General features: G+C 41.4%; 1 protein-coding gene across 14 annotated transcripts in view; it reads left to right on the forward strand.

Annotated features, from left to right (window-relative positions):
- The window catches only part of TJP1 (tight junction protein 1), a 275,476-nt gene that overhangs the window by 246,477 nt on the left and 6,037 nt on the right, over positions 1-22,962 (forward strand). For 9 of the 14 annotated variants that reach the window (XM_055278494.2, XM_055278496.2, XM_055278495.2 and 6 more), the window contains 10 exons: positions 839-921; positions 1,840-2,050; positions 2,352-2,452; positions 8,125-8,475; positions 8,819-9,058; positions 9,702-10,574; positions 10,714-10,811; positions 11,994-12,221; positions 17,547-17,716; positions 19,811-20,288. In XM_055278494.2, coding sequence (XP_055134469.1) covers positions 839-921; positions 1,840-2,050; positions 2,352-2,452; positions 8,125-8,475; positions 8,819-9,058; positions 9,702-10,574; positions 10,714-10,811; positions 11,994-12,221; positions 17,547-17,716; positions 19,811-20,288 — 2,833 coding nt within the window. The remainder of the gene's footprint in view (positions 1-838; positions 922-1,839; positions 2,051-2,351; positions 2,453-8,124; positions 8,476-8,818; positions 9,059-9,701; positions 10,575-10,713; positions 10,812-11,993; positions 12,222-17,546; positions 17,717-19,810; positions 20,289-22,962) is intronic. The other 5 variants (XM_055278499.2, XM_055278497.2, XM_055278502.2 and 2 more) reach the window with 1 other exon arrangement.

The raw sequence follows: 22,962 nt of genomic DNA on the forward strand, positions 1-22,962 counted from the left end.
CTGGATTTGAAATTCTGCCCTGCTTGCCCATGGTGCTTTGTCTTATGGTAGTTTCATTCTCCAAAATCATTTATCTTGACCCTCAGTGTGACTTGTCTTTCCAGATCTCTGCCTTTGTCTGATCTCTGAAACACCAAAGCTCTTCCTTTCCTTTCAAACTTTCCTTGTGACCAGAGTCACAAACGTTGCTGTGCTCTGAGATGGTTGGAAACCAGCCCAAGCTGCATTTGGCACATTATACACCAGTGAAGACAGGTTGCCAGGATGAAGCCATAGGCTGTCTCACAGTTACAGATGAACAGCTTCCTGCCCTCAGGTTCCCCTTCTACTGATGTAACTAAGGTCTCTAACCCAGAACTCCCTAGGCAATCTGCCATAGCACCATTACTGGTGGTTGGTGGACATGCCAAGGTATTGACCTCTTTAGCCAGTAGTGGCTGGTTAGAGCTTGGCAAAGGAGTAGCCTCCTGAGTTTATCTCAGTGTGCCATACAAATAATATTTTCTCTGGATGTTACAGTGTGAAAAAGGGTGGGAAGTAGTGCCATGTCTTGAGCCATATTAGAGCCCTAGGCAAAAGAAAAAAATGTGCATTCCTATATATTTTTTCTTCTTTAATGGCTAATTTTTTCCCAGAATATTGAAGTAGTTTGAAAAATAGTGAAAAAAAAAAGGGAAGTATGCATGTTAAAACTCACTTTACTTACTGCATGCATAAGACAGTTTCCACAAACAAAGTACTATCCAGCCTGGCATATCAGTGGTGGCCAGTAGTTGAGAAACTCTGATCTAACCAATGAAAATTTGATGTCTTATTTTTGTCCTGACGTAATGAATAGAGAGTGAACCACGAGATGCTGGAACTGACCAACGTAGCTCTGGCATTATTCGCCTGCATACAATAAAGCAAATCATAGATCAAGTAAGTTATTAAAACTTGACCTATTTCATTATGTTATTGTGGTTTTGAGTGGGATGGGATTTGGTTAATTTGAAAGTAGAAGGTAGTTTTTCTGAGACTATTACTGACATACTATAAGAAAATTAAGCCCTTACTGAAAAGCATTATAATAATTACTTTCAAGAGAATAGTTACTGTAGGCATCAGAAGATGATTTTTCATTACCACAAAACAAGTGTATGATGTTTAGATGTAATTAACAGACTGCTTATATATTACATCAGTACAATTCAAGTTGTAGTTTGATATTTACATTCATAAGGAATGTCAGGAACATTAAATTCTTAAACTTATTTTTATTCTAACTGTACATGGATAATACTGTCAGATGGCGGTGTTAGGGCTAAGTCTTAAAAGAGAAGTTTGGCTAGAAATGGAATTGAATTAACTTACAATTAGTTTTTTAATATGTGCTCCTGAGACATTAGAATACAATTAAAGATCTGTTACCACTGAAATATAGTACAGACTTTTGACTTTTTCTGAATGTGATGGGTTTTTTTTTTTTTTTTGGTTTGTATTTGTTTTTGTTTTTGAGGTAGGGTCTTGCTCTGTCACCCAGGCTGGACTGCAGTGGCATGATCTCGGCTCACTGTAGCCTCTACCTCTCAGGTTCAAGCGATTCTTGTGCCTCAGCCTCCCAATTAGCTGGGATTACAGGTGTGCACCACCATGCCTGGCTAGTTTTTGTATTTTTAGTAGACAGAGGTTCTCCATACTGGCCAGGCTGGTCTGGAACTCCTGGCCTCAAGTGATTCACCCACCTCGACCTCCCAAAGTGCTAGGATTATAGGCGTAGCGTGAGCCACTGCACCCAGCTGAATTTGATGATTCTAATTAATGATGTATGTTTGTATATATTTTTCTTTCTGTTTCTAGGACAAACATGCTTTATTAGATGTAACACCAAATGCAGTTGATCGTCTTAACTATGCCCAGTGGTATCCAATTGTTGTATTTCTTAACCCTGATTCTAAGCAAGGAGTAAAAACAATGAGAATGAGGTTATGTCCAGAATCTCGGAAAAGTGCCAGGAAGTTATATGAGCGATCTCATAAACTTCGTAAAAATAATCACCATCTTTTTACAAGTGAGTATCTTAATAAAGGCCTTCTTTCAGCTTACAATGTCTGGGCAACATTAAGTAGGCCAAAATGTTATGGTGTGCAAATACTAAAGCTTACATGATCTTTTCTTGGAAAGCTTCCTGTTGTGTTAACAGCTGCTGTTTGGTTAAAAGAAAATATACAGTAGCAAAATAGAAATTTCAAATGTTTGCATCCTCAGATACCATCTTTCAGTAATGACGATTTAGCTGTAAGCAGCGTTGAATTAATTCTGACTTTTGGCAGTGCTCTAACCATAAAACTACATCGTTAATTTATTTTCAGCTACAATTAACTTAAATTCAATGAATGATGGTTGGTATGGTGCACTGAAAGAAGCAATTCAACAACAGCAAAACCAGCTGGTGTGGGTTTCTGAGGGAAAGGTAAGACATTTCCTATTACTTTTTTGACTTGTTCAATAAATTATGTAACTAATCAGAGATGCTTTTGAGATACCAGTGCTTTCTAATTAGATCAACATATTGGAGAAATTTGGGGAAAGTTAGCTTTTAGGTTTTTATAATTTGTGTGTAGGGGTTATGAAAGCTGTTTCTGATGGTAAGAGAATTCTTAAATTTTCTCACCTGTTGAATTACCACTACAGTAGGATTGTCTCCTAAAGAATCTCAAATTATAATGAAGAGCAGGTTGAGTTCTGATGCTGCCCCTTTCTGGCTATGAATGATGACTTTGAGCCTGGCTTCAGTTTCCTCCTCTGAAAATGAGGGGATTTGGATGGCCTAGATGAGCATCTCCCAAAGTGCTGTCCTCAGCATACACAATTCAGGACTTGCTCTAAGAGAGAAGGCACTATGAAGGCAAGCAGCGGGTGGGAAATAAACCCTAGACCCCTTGGGAGTATCCTGGTACCCACTGCCATTTAAAGGCTCTAAGACATCTTAAAAGTTAAAAAGCCTACTTCATGCATTTCCTCACATTTATTTTTCACTCAACACCTGTTAACATTGTCACAACATACTGGGAGATATTGAACAAAGCAATAGATCCTTCCTGGCTTTGAATTTTGGTTTTCTGTATGTCCAAATGGCCAGCTTTAAAATAACTACTTTCTGTTGTCAGTCTTTCTGGTTTTATAGCAATCTTTGATGGGAAGGTCTGTTTATTTTGTCTGGAGAGTTAATCATTTCCTGAGAATACACCATTGAGGGAAGCTTTCTTTTTTTTTTTTAAATGTCATTTACCTTTTTCAGATCAGTGCAATAAGTTTTGGTTATTAGGGAAGATTGAGAGTGTCTCTGGTTTTTATTTTGTTCTTTGTACTTCCTTGTTGGTTTGGTTTTTGTTGTGTTTTGCCCCCGCATGGTCCCTACCTTCCTCTGCCTGGCTGTGGCTACAGATGCTTTGAGAGTGCATGCTGCATGCTTAGGACCCCCCATGTCCCCTGCCCAGACATACACAGCCTCTGCAAGGAGAGCTGTTAACACTGAGAGGCAGTGTCTATTGTTCTCACCTATAGTAATGTGTCAGAACTATGGTTTTTCTCATTATGAACCAGTCTGGGGGATAGACCATGCATATGAGAGCCCAAGACCACTCTGAATAACATGTCAGCTGGAACTTGATAGGAAAGTGAAGGTGGAAACAAACCACACCACTTTACAGGAACACATTATTACTAATTTCTACTTTTGCAGCACTTGAAAGGATTGTAATCTTCTTCATACTAATCTTCTATAGCAACACAATTCTGTTAACATCCTTTGTCAGGTCCAATGTTAATAGCTTGCACTAGTGAATTCTTAAAATGAAATTAGTCTATAAATGTTTTCCCAAAATGCACAAAGTATACATGTGTACTATCTGAGAGGCTTTTTTAAAATCCACAAATCTTAATTTTCTATAATTTCTTTTAGTGATATTCTTGTGTGCTTTCTTTGCTTGGTTTTAAAATAAGGGTCCAACTTTCTAGCTTTTTATGTGAGGAAAAAATCGATTATTTATCATCAGGCTAGATTGCATTTTGTAAGCCAGAAAAGGTTGTTACAACTTAAAGCTTATCTTCCTGTCCTCTTCTCTTCAAGTATATTTCATAGAATAGATTCTTAAACTAAAACTGCTTCATTTCACATTGACTTTCCTGAACCAACTACTTTGACCTAATTGCTAGAAAGAGTTCCTTTTTACAAGATCTGACACAGTCTTACATATTCCCTGCTAAACCAGGAAAAGTCATCTTGAGGCGTAACATATTTTCTAGTTGAAAGCAACCCATCGTTCTTGCTTACATCTGCATTTCAAACCAGGTGAAAAAACTAAGTGGATTGATTAGTTCTAAGTTATTCTTGCCCGGACTTTCAATATTTCCTTGACTGGCTAATGGATTATAGTATTCAGAATCCTGGCAAGTTAAAGGTTAGAGTAGATAGCAAGAAGACTTTCCTTCTGCAACAGCTGTTACCGAGTTGAGAAGCCACTGAGACTTGTTCAGAGGTATTGTGCTCTAACAGGATAGATCCCTGGATTCCCACTCTCCCCAGCCCAGCCTGGCAGATGCTCTCTTGAAAACTGGAGCGTGGGGAGAGCTGACACACCCTAGTCTTTCTTATCAGGAAGGCAGTGCCCAAGGTCAGAGTCTTAACGAGCCAAGCATGGGGACTGTGTGGAAAGTTCCATTCAGACAGCTTGACTCCCAAGACCATGCTTCTGGCACAGCAGACCTGCAGAGCCACACCAAACCTGCTAGTTAATAGCAGTGCATCTTCCTGGAGGACAAGAGTTTTATGTTTGTCCTTCAGTCCATACTGAAGTGGAAGAAATACTTTCTGATTTCTGGATTCCAGATCCTTCAGCTCTCATGACTAACTGAGCATGGTGTCTAGGCAGGGTCTTCAGGGAGTGTTCTTTTTAATCCAGGTACTAGTATCACATTAGTGTCCAGTGATAACCTGTTGATTGCAACTCTGTAGCTTCCTTTCCCTCAAATACTTCTCACTTTCTTTCTGATCTACTCAGAAGATAATCAGCATAAACTATTAGAAACTGAGTTCTTAATTACTTACAAAAGAAAAGCATTACTGTATTTCTCCCTCTCCATCCATTGGATACTGCTTCTATGAAAAATAATAAAGAATTTCTTCTTAACGTAGCAGCCACCATATAGGTGATGATTTTCCATTGTGTTTCGTAACAGCTTTAAGGGCCAAATGTTTAACAGGTTGTTTTAGTCTGCTCTTGAACTGCTGTAAAGAACTACCTGAGACTGGGTAACTTATAAAGAAAAGAGATTTAATTGGCTCAGAATTCTGTGGGCTGTACAGGCTCCTGTTTCTGGGGAGGCCTCAGGAAACTTAAGACAGTGAAGGGGAAACAAGCATGTCTTACATGGTTGGAGCAGGAGGAAGAGAGAGAAGGGGGGGTGCTACACACTTTTAAACAGACAGATCTTGGGAGAACTCTTATCACAAGATAGCACTAGGGGGATGGTGCTAAACCATTAGAAACCACCCTCATGATCCAATCACCTCCTACCAGGCCCCAGTCTAACACTGGGGATTATAATTCAACATGAGATTTGGGTGGGGATACAAATCCAAACCATATCATTCTGTCCCTGGTCCCTCCCAAATTTCATGTCCTTCTCACATTGCAAAATATGATGGTGCATTCCCAACAGTGCCCCAAAGTCTTAACTCATTTCAGCATTAACTCAGAAGTTCAAAGTCTCATCTGAGATAAGGCTAGTCTCTTCTGTCTAGGAGCCTGTAAAATCAAAAACAAGTTAGGTACTTCCAAGATACAAAGGGGACATAAACATTGAGTAAATACTCCCTTTTCAAAACAGAGAAACCTGCCAAAACAAAGGAGCTCCAATCCCTGTGAAATTCCAAAAGTAGTAGATTAGTCATTAAATCTTAAAGCTCCAAAATAATCTCCTTTGTCTCCACAGCTCACACCCAGGCTACAATGATGCAAGGAGTGGGCTACCAAGGCCTTGGGCAGCTCTGCCCCTGTAGCCACGCAGGGCACAGCCCCTGCAGCTCCTTTCATGGACTGGCATTCAGTGCCTGTGGCTTTACCAGGGGCATGGTACATGCTGTTGGGGACCTACCTTTCTAGGGTCTGGAGGACAACGGGCCTCTTCTCACAGCTCCACGAGGCAGTGCCCCAGTGGGGACTCCCTGGGGGGGGCTCCAACCCCACATTTCCCCTCCATACTGCCCTAGAGGTTCTCCATGAGAGCTCCGCTCCTGCAGCAGACTTCTGCCTGGACATCCAGGCATTTCCATACATCCTCTCAAATCTAGGCAGAGGCTCCCAAGCCTCAACTGTCTCCCTCTGTGCACCCACAGACTTAGCACCATGTGGAAGCTGCCAAGGCTTAGGTCTTGCACCCTCTGAAGCAACAGCCTGAGCTGTAACTTGGCCCATTTTGGCCATGTCTGGAGCTAGAACAGCAATGATGCAGGGCACCATGTCCTGAGGCTGCACAGAGCAGCAGGGCCAGGCCTGGCTCACTCATGAAGCCATTTTTCCCTCCTAGGCCTCCAGGCTTGTGATGGGAGGGGCTGCCGCAAAGGTCTCCAAAATGCCCTGGAGACATTTTCCCCCATTGTTTTGGCTGTTAACATTCTGTCCCTCTTTACTTAGCAAATTTCTGCAGCCAGCTTGAATTCCTCCCCAGAAAATGGGTTTTTATTTTTCATCACATGGCCAGGCTGCAGATTTTCCAAACTTTTATGCTCTGCTTCGCTTTTAAATATAAGTTCCAGTTTCAGATAATCTCTTTGTGCAGATATGAACTCATGCTGTTAGAAGCAGCCAGGTCACATCTTGAATGCTTTGCTGTTCAGAAATTTCTTCCACCAGATACCCTAAATCATCTCTCTCAAGTTCAAAGTTCCACAGATCACTAGAGCAGGGGCACAATGCCACCAGTCTCTTTGCTAAAGCATAGCAAGAATGAATGACCTTTACTCCAGTTCCCAGTAAGTTCTTCATCTCTGTTTGAGACCTCCACAGCCTGGACTTTATTGTCCATATCACTATTAGCATTTTGGTCAAAACCATTCAGCAGGTCTCTATGAAATTCCAAACTTTCCCTCATTTTTCTGACTTCTTTTGAGCTCTCCAAACTGTTCCAACCTCTGCCCATTACCCAGTTCCAAAGCTGCTTCCACATTTTCAGGTATCTTTTTGGCAATGCTCTACTTCTCTGGTACCAATTTACTGTATTAGTCCGTTCTCACACTGTGATAAAGAACCACCTGAGACTGGGTAATTTATAAAGAAAAGGGGTTTAATTGGCTCACAGTTCTGCAGGCTGTACAGGCTCCTGCTTCTGGGGAGGCCTCAGGCAACTTACAATACTGGTGCGAAGGGGAAGGAAGCACGTCTTACATGGCTGGAGCAGGAGGAAGAGAGTCAGGGAGGTGCTGCACACTTAAAATAACAGATCTTGGGAGAATTCTATCACAAGACTGTGTGAGGCAGATGGTGCTAAACCATTAGAAACCACCCCCATGATGCAGTCACCTCCCACCAGGCCCCTCCCCCAACACTGGGGATTATAATTCAACATGAGATTTGGGTGGGAACACAAATGCAAACCGTATCAGTTGTTTCCTAAACATAAATATATTAGCTCTTATTCAGCTTTTGAACTGTTGGGTTTATTTCATAGGTATTCTTCCATGTGCTATTCTGTTAGTGTGTCATTGTTTCTGTGAGCTTAGTTTGGTAACATTCTCCCTCTTCCCCTTGCTTAAAAGGGCTGAAGAGCTAGTGAGTAGGTTTTATAAATCTGAGCAGTGTCAGAGTTTCTTCGTTGTCTTCCAGGGCTGGGCCCTGGAGTCTAACTTTGTCCTGGCTTACCAGCCACTGTTTCCTTCATCCATGCCCTTCAGATCTCAAGGGGTGCTCCGTGTGTCTGTGTGTGTGCTTGTACAATCTTCTTGACTTTTCCTTACCAGAAGTTTCAAGAAGTAGATGTGACTTCTCCAGAGAAAGATATCCTTTTCAATCTGCCTTGTACGATAAAGGCCATCTCTTAAAGAACTACTGAATAAAATTTGTAATTTACTTTTATTTGACCCAGGCGGATGGTGCTACAAGTGATGACCTTGATTTGCATGATGATCGTCTGTCCTACCTGTCAGCTCCAGGTAGTGAATACTCAATGTATAGCACGGACAGTAGACACACTTCTGACTATGAAGACACAGACACAGAAGGCGGGGCCTACACTGATCAAGAACTAGATGAAACTCTTAATGATGAGGTTGGGACTCCACCGGAGTCTGCCATTACACGGTCCTCTGAGCCTGTAAGAGAGGACTCCTCTGGAATGCATCATGAAAACCAAACATATCCTCCTTACTCACCACAAGCGCAGCCACAACCAATTCATAGAATAGACTCCCCTGGATTTAAGCCAGCCTCTCAACAGGTAAGCAGCAAGCATTCAACGTTTTCTAGATAGAGGTGCATTATTAAATTTTAGAATGTGGTGATTGAGTTAAAAATACATATGTTGTCCGTTTTCCAGATTAAGAATTAATCTTCAATTTCAATTTGAGACTACCAAGGACTTAATTCTAAATTTTGTATGTTTGTCTTAACACAGCAATGTACTGGATTTTTTTTTTTTTCCCCAAAAAGTTTAGGACATGAGGTCATAGTTGCGTTATTCAGCACACTTAAAATGTATGTCTACCAATCACTATAAATTGAAGTGGAAAGTTAGCAGTAAACAGAAACACTATATTTAAAATATTTTAAACACTTCACAGAAAGCAGAAGCTTCATCTCCAGTCCTTTACCTTTCGCCTGAAACAAACTCAGCATCATCAACCTCTGCTGTTAATCATAATGTAAATTTAACTAATGTCAGACTGGAGGAGCCCACCCCAGCTCCTTCCACCTCTTACTCACCACAAGCTGATTCTTTAAGAACACCAAGTACTGAGGCAGCTCACATAATGCTAAGAGATCAAGAACCATCATTGTCGTCGCATGTAGATCCAACAAAGGTACCTGTGCTGTGGTGTTGCACTAATTTGTTGCTCTCCATCAATCTGGCACATGATCATTTTTGCTTTGCCCTTTAAGTGTTCCTTTTGCTTTTTTACTGCAGGCTTATACACTGTAATGCTTTCAAATCAATACAAATCATTTCAGTTTTGTAGTTTGCATGGCTTCCATTGGTATACTGATTATTTGAAAACAGGCCTTTTAATTGAGATTTGTGCTTACTATATTATTTTTATTTTTGGCTTTCAGTATCTTCCAGAATTCCTTAATATGTAATCGAAACCCATCATAAACATATTTATGTTAATACAAATTATGATGCCCATAAATTTTCTTTGGGATTTTTTGGTGTCAGAATGAAGTGTAATCAATAGTGCATTAATTTTCTACTAAATTTAATATTTATCTTTAACTCACTGTTTGTTTAGTACATGCTCAAACATAAAAGCCCCTACCTGCATTATAAATTTTGAGCTTTCACTTAAACCAGCTTTTTCCACTAATCTTGTCTATCCTGATAATAAATGGTAAAACATACCATTTTCACATATTAAATCATAGTTTAATATTTAATCATAGTCTAATAAAATAGACTAGAATTAAAAACAAGACTTTGTCCTTAAATGTGAATTTTTTATACAGGTGTATAGAAAGGATCCATATCCCGAGGAAATGATGAGGCAGAACCATGTTTTGAAACAGCCAGCCGTTGGTCACCCAGGGCACAGGCCAGACAAAGAGCCTAATCTGACCTATGAACCCCAACTCCCATACATAGAGAAACAAGCCAGCAGAGACCTCGAGCAGCCCACATACAGATACGAGTCCTCAAGCTATACGGACCAGTTTTCTCGAAACTATGAACATCGTCTGCGATACGAAGATCGCGTCCCCATGTATGAAGAACAGTGGTCATATTATGATGACAAACAGCCCTACGCATCTCGGCCACCTTTTGATAATCAGCACTCTCGAGACCTTGACTCCAGACAGCATCCCGAAGAGTCCTCAGAACGAGGGTACTTTCCACGTTTTGAAGAGCCAGCCCCTCTGTCCTATGACAGCAGACAACGTTACGAACAGGCACCTAGAGCATCCACCCTGCGGCACGAAGAGCAGCCAGCTCCTGGGTATGACACGCATGGTAGACTCAGACCGGAAGCCCAGTCCCACCCTTCAGCAGGGCCCAAGCCCACAGAGTCCAAGCAGTATTTTGAGCAGTATTCACGCAGTTACGAGCAAGTACCACCCCAAGGATTTACCTCTAGAGCAGGTCATTTTGAGCCTCTCCATGGTGCTGCAGCTGTCCCTCCACTGATACCTTCATCTCAGCATAAACCAGAAGCTCTGCCTTCAAATACCAAACCACTGCCTCCACCCCCAACTCAAACCGAAGAAGAGGAAGATCCAGCAATGAAGCCACAGTCTGTACTCACCAGAGTTAAGATGTTTGAAAACAAAAGATCTGCATCCTTAGAAACCAAGAAGGATGTAAATGACACTGCCAGTTTTAAGGTAAATATGTCTTTAGTGCTTTGGATGCATAGGCACACGGTTTAAAAGGCTTCTTGGCTCTCCCCTCCACCCTTACATGGTATCTATTCTGTAATTATCTGTTCCTTAGGCATATTTGTCTTTTTTTTTTTTTAAACAGCCTCAAGAAGTAGCATCTAAACCTTCAGGTGCTCCCATCATTGGTCCCAAACCCACTTCTCAGAATCAATTCAGTGAACATGACAAAACTCTGTACAGGTGAGTGCACTTTGCGCTCTTTGTGGCGTAGAACTGACCAGGAATTTAACCCTCTTAGTCAATAAGAAAACCTTTTACTGTGTTAAGAGAAGAGGCGTGAATAGGAGGAGTTTGTCCTTAAATAAAAACTATCAGCTCTCCTAAACAGTGATTCTAGGGGGAAAATAATAGAACTTTATTATACCTTTTCGGACAAATCTTTATATGTTTAGCAAACTTTCGAAAAGATATTCTCCAAGCAGATGATTAAATAAACATTTTTAAGCTCTGACATTTGTAGTTTGTTTTTTAGTTTTAAAAGTGCTTTTCAACATGTGAACTCTTAGTTTCCAGTGGTGAGGAAACAGACTCAGATTGGTTAAGATAACTAAATCATTTAGTGAGCATGCATAAGGTGCTTACCCTTGTGCTAAGCACATCAGCATAATGAGGTGACACTGTCGTTGTTCTGCATTGTAGAGAGAGACACTGAGGCTGAGAGGGGTTAAGTAGCTTACAAGACTTCTTAGAGCTGGAGGAGAAACCTGGCCCATTGCTCCTCAGCCTGAGCTTTTCCCCATGGCCTCATTGCACTGCCAATAAGTGACAGATGAGATTTGAATACAGTTCTTCTGATTTTTTTTTTTTTTGACTGAATATATGTTTACACTTAGGAGAAAGAAGTGAACTGTCTAATATGAATTTACTTAATGACTTGCTTTCCTCCTCATCTGCTTTTGCCTTCTAGAACTTTAGACCATATAGAGTTATTTGTTCATATGAGAATCATTGAGATCCTGGACCGAGTTCTTAAAAATCCCTTTGAAAGTTCTTAAAGTCTGTCATTTACTGTTCTTAACCTTGGTATATGTACTTCTCAAGATGTTCACTGTCTTGGTTACATTCCCCTTTGTCTTTCTGATTAACTACTTCTAACCTGCTGTCCCCTAATCATATAATCGTTTAGCTTATTAAATTGTGTTAAAGGACTCATGAGCCAGAGGGGGGCTGCCTTTTGAGTATACTCTGTGAGGGCATGGGATTTGAAATATCCATTTTAACTGTTGGACTGCTCAGATCCCTAGTAATCACAGCAGTTAGTAATTATTGACCTTTTGGTCAAGGTAAGACTTACATATTCTACTTCCTTCATAACATTAATATCTTAAAAAGGTGTTCCATTTGTCATTCATTATCTGTTAGGATCCCAGAACCTCAAAAACCTCAACTGAAGCCACCTGAAGATATCGTTCGGTCAAATCATTATGACCCTGAAGAAGATGAAGAATATTATCGAAAACAGCTCTCATACTTTGACCGAAGAAGTTTTGAGAATAAGCCTCCTGCACACATTGCCGCCAGCCATCTCTCTGAGCCTGCAAAGTCAGCTCATTCTCAGAATCAATCAAATTTTTCTAGTTATTCTTCAAAGTAAGCTATTTCACCTGGCTTTTAAAAATAGGATGCAGCATATTAATCTCGTGCAGTTCCATATATTTTGAAGAAAAATAATTTAAGTATAATATATGATTTCTGTAGGCTCTAGTGGTTCAGCATTGTACATACTTTTTAGTTCTGGGATGTGTGTTTTGTTTTTAAAGTCTGCTATTAGATGTACATAGTTTTTGCATTCACAAAGATGCTAGCATCACAGGGTTTTGATGGAAGACAGTGTCAACCACAAGGACCCTCATCGCTAGGCAAGGACCCTCATCGCTAGGTAATCATCAGTCTTCACTTTTGTACACACACCTGATGACCTCACGCTGTTTTTTTCTTTTCTGTTTTTATTTTTTAAATATAAAAACAGATATGAGGAGGATCCTGTTTGAGAGAAATACTGAAGAGGTTTTTTGTTTTTGTAAGATTTCTGATCCAGTTTTACAGGTGAGGGAAAATGACAGGGCAGAGCTGGGACTGAACCCCAAGTTTCTTGACTCCCAGTCATCTTTTCCTTGTGCTTGCTGCTCCCCTCCGTTTACTCATCCCCGGGTTTCATGTTGGTTTGTTCTCCTTTCTTGTGCCTGCGTGGGTTTGTGTCTCATACTGGTTCTGTGTCTCTGGTTGAACCCTGACTGATAAGAGAATTTGGTACTGATGGTTGGGTCTAAGCCCACACAAGCACACAGATAGATTGATACCTCAATAGAACAAAACCCACAAGAACAAAAACAGATGTGGATTTGTCAAAAGAAATTCATTTACACAGCTACAGGGGCTGGCTAAGCAAGTCCTATTTCAGAGGGCAGTTGGTCAGGAAGGGAAGATTTTGAGCTACTAGGGAGTGTGAGATCAGGGAAGGCATAAATTCTCATTCAGAGGGCTCTGCTGATTAGGCCAGGCCCTCCCAAGACCATCTCCCCTCAACTGACTGAGGACATTACACCTGAAAAATCCCTTCATAGCAGTACCTAGCCAGGTTGACATATTAGAATTCATCACACATAGTATTGTGTCTAGATTAAAAGCACCTAGATTTTTCCTTACTTAGTTGCATGGGCTTGGGATTATCTTGGGAAATGACCTATTTGTCATTTACTATTTAGTGAAAATTGTTTTAGAACGTACTTTAAAACCACTAACATTAAAACCTAATTTTAATTACCACTGCCTTTTTCTAGGACATCATTTGTAGTGAAGACTATTTTCACTGTCCTATATTTAAGGCTTTATGTTTAGAGAAGAAAGCAGTTTATGAGAATACAAATGCAAACAGAGTGCTGCAGTGGGGGTTATCTTAAATGCAAATCTTGTCTTGCACTAGTGTTGTGAACCACTCCTTAGCACAACACTAGAAAGGGGTTGTGGCATGTAGATGGTGTCTGGACTGAAGTGAGCTAGGCACAATATAAACCCACACAGGCGCACAGCTGGGTTCATACCTCAACAGAACAAAACCCACAAGAACAAAAACAGATGTGGATTTGTCATTAGGAATTCGTTTACGTTTACAGTGTTACGGGAATTCATTTACATAGTTATCACAGTAGCATCCAAATGGTGTCTAGCCTAAAGTGAGCTAGGCACTGAGCCATAGGAGCTCACCTTTGGTAAGGCAGGAAGGTGTTCCCTTTAGTTACTATTTTTACTAAACACCATTAAACACATTCATTCCTGTCAGAAGAAGGCTCAGGGGTTTAGTTTAAAGATATCTCTTATTTATCGTTTTACATATTTGGTAAATAGAATACAACCTTAAAAGATTATATGGCCAGGCGCAGTGGCTCACGCCTGTAATCCCAGCACTTTGGGAGACCGAGGTGGGCGGATCACGAGGTCAGGAGATCGAGACCATCCTGGCTAACACGATGAAAGCCCAGTCTCTACTAAAAATACAAAAAAATTCACCAGGCGTGGTGGCAGGCGCCTGTAGTCCCAGCTACTCTGGAGGCTGAGGCAGGAGAACGGCGTGAACCCGAGAGGCGGAGCTTGTGGTGAGCCGAGATCACGCCACCGCACTCCAGCCTGGGTGACAGAGCCAGACTCGTCTCAAAAAAAAAAGGAGTATATTTAGGTCTAAAAAGTAAGTTGTTTTGCCGTGGAATCAATTGAAATGCATGTTTGCTTTCTGTGTTAATTTTTTCTAGAAAGAAGGCTTAGCTTATTTGTGATGTATAACTTCAGGCAATGTGTAGAACATTGCCTTGCATACAGTAGGGGCTCAATAATTGTTCAGTGAATGAAGCTCAAAACAGGGCATGGTATACTAGGTGCATCCACCACCCGCCTTTTCATTAACACAGCTCTGGAAGGAACCTGTATTACCTGGTCATTGTTTTCACAGGGATATATTGTGATATAGATGACATCTGTCTTTGTGAATTTACTCAGAACTCAGTTTGATTTTACTCCTGCTGCTGTGAGTGAGAAAAGTATAATTTGGGCTGGATACCAGTATACGTTTTTTTCCTTTGTAGTATGTAATTGAAACTCTTTATAATTGTGCTGCATTTTCCCGTATAGGTATTTAATGGTTAGAGAACTGGAAAGGAGAATAAGGGTCATGGAAGATAACTAAGAGGGTAGTTGTTTCTGTAACTTTCCCTTGTAATGCTTTTTCATCCTCTTGCCCAATGAGTACAACTTCATTAACTGGAAAATAGCTTAAAATATAGGACTCTGTCCTGCATTTCAAAACCATTTACTGTTTGTCACTAAATAGACTGCTTTCAGGCATTTCTTTCTTTCAGTAAAATACAGGAGTAGCAAAATTTTCTTCCTCCAGATGATGTGTGCTTATGCTTCACTTAAAAACACACCTCAGAAATGGTGAGAATTAAGAGATAGAAAATAATCTTTGTTAGCACAGGACAGATGCCCCAGGAAGCAAGCAGATATTACCCAGTCTAACAGTTCCATAGAGCCGGATTAGAACTGGAAAGGTTAGGAGACAGTAGTTTAGACATTCACCTCCAAAGTAAATTAGAAGCGTCCAGGATTCTAAGACAGTGCAAGAAGAGCAATGTCCCTCCAGGGCTGTGCACATGTCTCAGCCCAGAGATTGAGTCAACTTCTTCAGGACAACCAGGGATTTTTTGTTATCAAATCTACCTTTCAGGACTCAACTCACTATGTGAGACTGCCAGGTCTCAATAAATGATGGTGGTTTTTAGCTTTTAAAGAACTAAATGTAAGAGACTGATGTTCAGTTGTTTTTGTGTTTGTGAGACATCATTAGATGAGGGAGAGCCTGAGCATCAAGCATGCAGCTTCGCCAGTAAGACTTCACCACCACAGGGCCCAGCTTATGATTGGAGATGGAGGAGGTCTTGCTAGAAAGGAACATGTGAAGTGAAACCTGGCCAGGTTTCAAGCCAGGCATGTTTATATCTGTCCATTTACCATTCCCTTCCCAGGGGCTCAGTGTAGCTCTTCTGTTGTGTTACTTTTTCCTGTGTCTTCACTTGCAGAATTTCTTTTCCCAGCCTTTTTTTTTTTTTTTTTTTTTTTAATGGGACATTTCACTCCCACTTATTCAGAACCTGCTGATTATCCTTGATAACCACTCTTTAATTTGATAAATTTCTTTGCTCACTTTTAGCAGCTGCAACAGAGGTGGAAAAGGAGCAAAGTTCAAACACATTGCTCTTCACTGCAGTACCAGTTAAAGTACATGAAGGATGGGCCAGCAGACAGGGCATAACTAAGTGACTGTGTTTTATTTATCTTTAATTTCCTTGGCCAAATGAGAGTTAGTGATGTGTTCCTTTATAGACCAAATTATGGTGAAGTGGTGGATGTTGGTTGATATTCTTAAATGACATTTGAGTTCCATTTGCTGCAAATTGACTTAGTTAGATTGACCATTTTCTTTCATTTTTCTATTGCGCTTGCTTTGCCATCACCTAGATTTCTTGGCTCTTACACTAGCTATGACTACTTGAAAAGGAACGTCAAGTGGTAAGACTGGCAATTAATGTGAGGCTGTTCCATAAGGTGTCCCTCACTGTGTCACTGGCATTATGTGCACTTTCAGATTTTAATGTCATCATCAAGGGCTTAGTCTAAATTCATGAAAGCAAGATAAAAAAGCCAATCATAAGACTTCTTCAATGAAAATTTATGAAAATGACCAGGGGTATTCCAAATGTATATGTTATTGTTGGTGCACATAAAGTTAGTGCAGCTTTGGCATTCAGCAGTAAGGTTTAGATGGCAATGTTGTAATTATGGGTCTTTTAAAAAGATTTGTGTGAATTTTGTGTTACATATTAACAATTGGCATTCTGAAAAAATAAGCATACATGGCACAATTTGACTTAAATGAACCTTGTAAAATAAAGCAGTATCTGCTGCTCTAGCAGTCATTTAACCGAAAAATGGACCTGGTAACTCAAGGGGAAATTTTAAAGTAAAAGCTCCAGTTTTTTTAGTTTTACTGAAACATAGATATGCCCATTGTCTGTGGCTGCTTCGAGGCTATAACTGCATAGTTTGAATAGTTGTGACAAAGACTGTATGGGCCAAAAACCACAAACATTTACTCTCTGGTGTTTCAGTGAAAAAGTTTGCCAACCCCTAGTCTGTGACATCTGTTTTTATGGTGCTCCAAGTATGCCAAATGCCAGATACAAAATCAGAAATGGGTCTAGGGCCGGGTGCGGTGGCTCATGCCTGTAATCCCAGCACTTTAAGAAGCAGAGGCAAGCGGATCACTTGAGGTCAGGAGTTCAAGACCAGCCTGGCCAACATGGTGAAACGCCATCTCTATAAAGTACAAAAATTAAGGTGTGGTGGCTGGCGCCTGTAATCCCAGCTACTCGGGAGGCTGAGGCAGAAGAATCACTTGAGCCTGGGAGGCAGAGGTTGCAGTGAACTGAGATCGCGCCACTGCACTCCAGTCTGGGCGACAGAATGAGACCCTGTCTCAAACAAAAAAAAAGTGGGTCTCAGGAAAATTTGTGCCATGATATGTTTTCAGAATATTTGCAAGACTTTCTTAAATCTGTCAACGTTACTATCTTTTGTAAATAACAATTAAATATTAAACTATACCCAAAATTTCACCTGCCTTTGGTTGCCATCTTCTGGATGTTTTACTAATATTTTTAAAGTATTTGTGTGTCTGGACATTTCTTGTGCCAATAAATGGTTGAATCTGTTTTTATATTTTGGTAGAGTAGCTACCCATACTCATGAGAATAAATTGTGAAATTTCTAGTTTTTTTTAACTTAGAGATACATGGAGAAATGAGAACTTGTTTTGTAAATGTGAGTCCATTTTCAGGTGTTGGCATTTTCTTCCTTTGTTAACAGGGGAAAGCCTCCAGAAGCTGATGGTGTGGATAGATCATTTGGCGAGAAACGCTATGAACCCATCCAGGCCACTCCCCCTCCTCCTCCATTGCCCTCGCAGTACACCCAGCCATCTCAGCCTGTCACCAGCGCGTCTCTCCACATACATTCTAAGGGAGCACATGGTGAAGGTAGGAAGTTTGGAAGTAGACATTATAACACAGTAATGCTTATGAAGTAAAATTCTGGTGGTTTCTAGGCAAAATGGTTTTTACATTAAAAAATACGTGCTTGAGGCCGGGCGCGGTGGCTCACGCTTGTAATCCCAGCACTTTGGGAGGCCGAGGCGGGCGGATCACGAGGTTAGGAGATCGAGACCACGGTGAAACCCCGTCTCTACTAAAAATACAAAAAAATTAGCCGGGCGTGGTGGCAGGCGCCTGTAGTCCCAGCTACTCGGAGAGGCTGAGGCAGGAGAATGGCGTGAACCCGGGAGGCGGAGCTTGCAGTGAGCCGAGATCGCGCCACTGCACTCCAGCCTGGGCGACAGAGCGAGACTCTGTCTCAAAAAAAAAAAAAAAAAAAATACGTGCTTGAAACCTTTGGGCTGGGAACAGTGAAAACTAAGAATTTTGTTAAAATATGTCTCCTGTTTTTATAAGACCATTATTTTGGACAAGCCTTTTAGCTAAACAGATTTTAATCTATTTTATGCTAGTCTCTAAATCTTCTGGAAGTAGTGTTTGCCAGTATATCTAAAGATGGTTTGTAAAACCTATTGTTATGTTTTATCTTCACACACCCAAATAGAAAAGCCATAATGTTTCACATAAAATGTATCCCATAGCACTCTGACTTTTGCATTTACATATCAGGTAGATCACATATAGCTCCAGCTTATTCATCTTAAGAGCTGTGTAACATTTTGCCCTCAGCATATAACACAAAGTGTTTATCTCTTCTGCCGTGGACAGGCATTTTCCTAGCACAGACTTCTCTTATTATTCCCTTAGGAGGCATCTCCCAGGGCTTGTGAGTCTTCAAGCAGATGTGTTATAGTTCTAGATTGAGACTATCTTTTATTAAGATTTTTTTTCACACACGACCATGTTTACAGATAAAGACAGTTTGAATTCTTACTTTCCAGTCTTTTTGCCTTTTCTCTTTTTTTTTCCTCTTTTTGAGACGAAGCCTTGCTCTCGCCCAGGCTAGAGTGCAGTAGCGCAGTCTTAGCTCACTGCAACCTCTGCCTCTCGGGTTCAGGTGATTCTCCTGCCTCAGCCTCCCGAGTAGCTGGGACTACAGGCGCACACCACCACACCCGGCTAATTTTTGTATTTTTTGTAGAGACAGGGTTTCATCATGTTAGCCAGGCTGGTCGCGAACTCCTGACCTCAGGTGATCCGCCCACCTCGGCCTCTCAAGAGTGCTGGGATTACAGGCATGAGCCACCGCACCTAACCTTCTTTCTTTTCTTGCTGATTGCACTGGCCAGGACCTCCAATAAACTCTGAAATGTAAGTGGTGAAATTGGACCTGTCTTGCTAGTTCCTGATCTTAAGGAGGAAGGACTTCATGTTTTACCCTTAGAATATTAGCTGTAGGATTTTTGTAGATCTCGTTTATCATGTTTAAGACATTCCCTATATTCAGAGTTTGCTGAAAGCAGTCAGATGTTTTTCCTGCATGTATTAAGATGACCATATGAGTTTTCTTCTCGTACTGTGGAAAATTATATTACTATGTTCATGAGGAATTTGGATTAATAATTCTCTTGTCTTGTAGTGTCCTTAATTATTTCACAGAGTTCAGTTGGTACTATGTTACACTGCCTCTGGCAGTGCATAAAAAATCCTGTGGTTCCACTTCTTAACCAATATTTGGCATCATCAAGCTTTCCGGTTTTTCCATTCTAGTGGGTGTGAAATAGTATTTAATGCTTTTTGTTGGTTTTGTTTTATATTTTTCTAATTAATAGTGAGTATCCTTATTATATGATTATTGGGCATTCTAGTTTTCACAAAGACTAGTGCCAGTCTTTGGAGGCCAGGAATCTTAGCAGCTGGACCCTGACTCCAGGGCGTCAGGGTATATTCATGGCACCACCTGTCTCCATGCTGCCCTCATCCCTCAGCATCACACCTAGCCTCCAGGTCTCAAGAGTCAGGCTCTGGCTGTGCGACCCACACTTGGGCCTCGACTCCAGCACCAGGACAAGTTAAGCTAGGACAGGGTATTATAACTTTTTTCAGACGGTTTTTTAAATGCTTATGTTTGTTTTTCAGGTAATTCAGTGTCATTGGATTTTCAGAATTCCTTAGTGTCCAAACCAGACCCACCTCCATCTCAGAATAAGCCAGCAACTTTCAGACCACCAAACCGAGAAGATACTGCTCAGCCAGCTTTCTATCCCCAGAAAAGTTTTCCAGATAAAGCCCCAGTTAATGGAACCGAACAGACTCAGAAAACAGTCACTCCAGCATACAATCGATTCACACCAAAACCATATACAAGTTCTGCCCGACCATTTGAACGCAAGTTTGAAAGTCCTAAATTCAATCACAATCTTCTGCCAAGTGAAACTGCACATAAACCTGACTTGTCTTCAAAAACTCCCACTTCTCCAAAAACTCTTGTGAAATCGCACAGTTTGGCACAGCCTCCTGAATTTGACAGTGGAGTTGAAACTTTTTCTATCCATGCAGAGAAGCCTAAATATCAAATAAATAATATCAGCACAGTGTCTAAAGCTAGTCCTGTGAGGTAAGACTTATGCCTTTGCTCAAAGCATTGGCCCTGTGATTTTTCTCAAGTTTGTTGTAGTTTATTTGACTTGGGACTTTGAAGTGATCTTTTTAACTCAACCTTTAAACTGAAGAGTGTTGTTGCAATGAATTCTGTTACATAGAAGGTCCTCCAGGAGGTACAAGATGTTGGTAAAATAATAAAGCTAACAGTCATGTATGGTTGGTAGGTATTGTCATCATCCCTGTTTTACTAAGAACTGAGGTTGAGTGACAGTAAGCAGTTTGCCCAGGGTCACAGCTAGAGTGAGGCGAGCCTCAATTTAGCCGCTGGTCATCCAACCTCTGAGCCCATGGTTTTTTTTGTTGTTGTTGTTGTTTGTTTTTTGGGTTTGTTTTTTTTTTTTTTTTTTTTTTTGAGACAGAGTCTCACTCTGTCGCCCAGGCTGGACTGCAGTGGCGTGATCTTGGTTGACTGCAACCTCCACCCCCTGGGTTCAGGCAGTTCTGCCTCAGCCTCCTAAGTAGCTGGGACTACAGGTGTGTGCCACCATGCCTGGCTAAATTTTTTGTATTTTTAGTAGAGAGAGGGTTTCACCATGTTGGCCAGACTGGTTTTGAACTCCTGACCTCAAGTGATCCACCCGCCTCGGTCTCCCAAAGTGTTAGGATTACAGGCGTGAGCCACCACACCCGACCTTTTTTTTTTTTTTTTTTTTTAAGACAGAGTCTCGCCCTGTCACCCAGGCTGGAGTGCAGTGGCACGATCTCGACTTTTTGCAACCTTCGCCTCCTGGGTTCAAGCACTTCTCGTGCCTCAGCCTTCCAGGTAGCTGGGACTACAGGCATGCACCACTATGCCCTGCCAATTTTTGTATTTTTAGTAGAGGCAGGGTTTTGCCATGCTGCCCAGGCTGGTCTTGAACTCCCAGTCTCAAGTGAGCCTCCCAAAGTTCTGGAATTACAGGTGTGAGCCACTGCACCTAGCCAAGAGCCCATACTCTTAACCAGCCATGACCTCTTGTAACCTCCTGACCTACTGGTAAGGTGCATGTGGAGGACATCTAAAAACATTAAGTATCTGTGTTCCTCATTCATTATTTGTTCCACAATGATGCTAAAGAGAAAGATAGAATAACCCCTTACTGTTTAAAGAGCAGCAGTTAGTAAGATGGCTGAGCAAATGAGACAAAGCAAGCCCACCTGGAGCCTCCCTGCAGCTCCTCTTTCCTGTCTTTCATTCTATGGCGATTGACCAGATGGATTCTGGACATACATAAAAGCTCATCTCAGCCTCCTACAGCCAGTTCCATTTTCACGCCACCATAAAGCAGAAGCACTTGCAGGCAGAGAGAACCAAAGGTCAGGATGGCCACCTGAGTCCACTTTCCAAGAGAAAGGATGGCTATGGCAGTCACTTCCTTCCTAGCTCTGCACATCCACACATGGTCAGGGATGGACAGAATTGGCCCCTGCTATGCGGCTCAAGCTGCACTCTGCTCCCTTGATGTTGTGTCGTAGGATGTCGTCCCTGGCACTCTGGTCATGCTGGAGTGAAACTGCAGCTACCTTCATGTAATTGTTTCGTTGGTCTTTCTGCTCACCTTTAAGCCCCGGCTCAAAATTGTACTTTCAGGAAGTTGATAGCCTCTACTTTTGAAGCAGTCATTGATACCACATCCCCTTTGCCTTTGGTGTTATGTGATTACTAAGTTAATCTCCTGTCTCTCTTTCGTGGATATTTGGGATATGCCCATACAAGGGTCTTCACCTCATGGAACCTTGGAAGCCTTGCCTCCTGCAGCCAGAGCGGGCACTTGGTCCTCAGGGAATGCTGAGGCAGGACCATATTCATGCCCACTTAAAATCCTAGAGAGATTTTGTCAAGTCTGAGATGCTGTCAGCTGTGAGATGCACCATTGTTTTGTGTCACTAAAAACGGAAGAACAGCCAGGCACGGTGGCTCATGCCTCTAATCCCAGCACTTCCGGTGGTTGAGGCGGGCGGATCATTGGAAGTCAGGAGTTCCATCCTGGCCAACACAGTGAAACCCCATGTCTACTAAAAATACAAAAATTAGCCGGGCTTGGTGGCAGGCGCCTGTAATCCTAGCTACTCAGAAGCTGAGGCAGGAAAATTGCTTGAACCTGGGAGGTGGAGGTTGCAGTGAGCCAAGATTGTCACCACTGGGTGACAGCAAGACACACCATTTCAAAAAACAACAGGAAGGGAAGAACAGGGCTACCAATTAAATTATGACTTACCAGTTTTAAAGTTCCAATTTCACGGATTTTAAGATGTGCTTCATAAAACTCAGTACCCGTTTAGTATACCTTGTCCAAACTTCTTGGGATCTGAAGTGTTTCAGATCTTGGGTTTTTTTGGATTTTGGAATATTGCCAAAATGCTCCAGTGAGCATTTCCTTTGAGCTTCATCTTGACACTCAAAAAAAAGTTTCAGATTTTGGAGCATTTCGGATTTTCAAGTTAGGGATGCTTCACCTGTAGCTGGGTGTTCAAGGCATCAGATTTTACACTTTCAGGTTGCAGTTCAGTAATGAAGGTCGTTTGACTAATTGCCTTCAAAAATTGAATTTTTGAAATTTCTCTAGAATTTTTGAAATTTTCTAGAATGGAATTTCTCTAGAAATAATATTCTCGCCAGACACGGTGGCTCACGCCTGTAATCTCAG

The sequence above is a fragment of the Symphalangus syndactylus genome, chromosome 5, assembly GCF_028878055.3.
Source record: "Symphalangus syndactylus isolate Jambi chromosome 5, NHGRI_mSymSyn1-v2.1_pri, whole genome shotgun sequence".
In the NCBI taxonomy this organism is placed as follows: Eukaryota; Metazoa; Chordata; class Mammalia; order Primates; family Hylobatidae; genus Symphalangus; species Symphalangus syndactylus.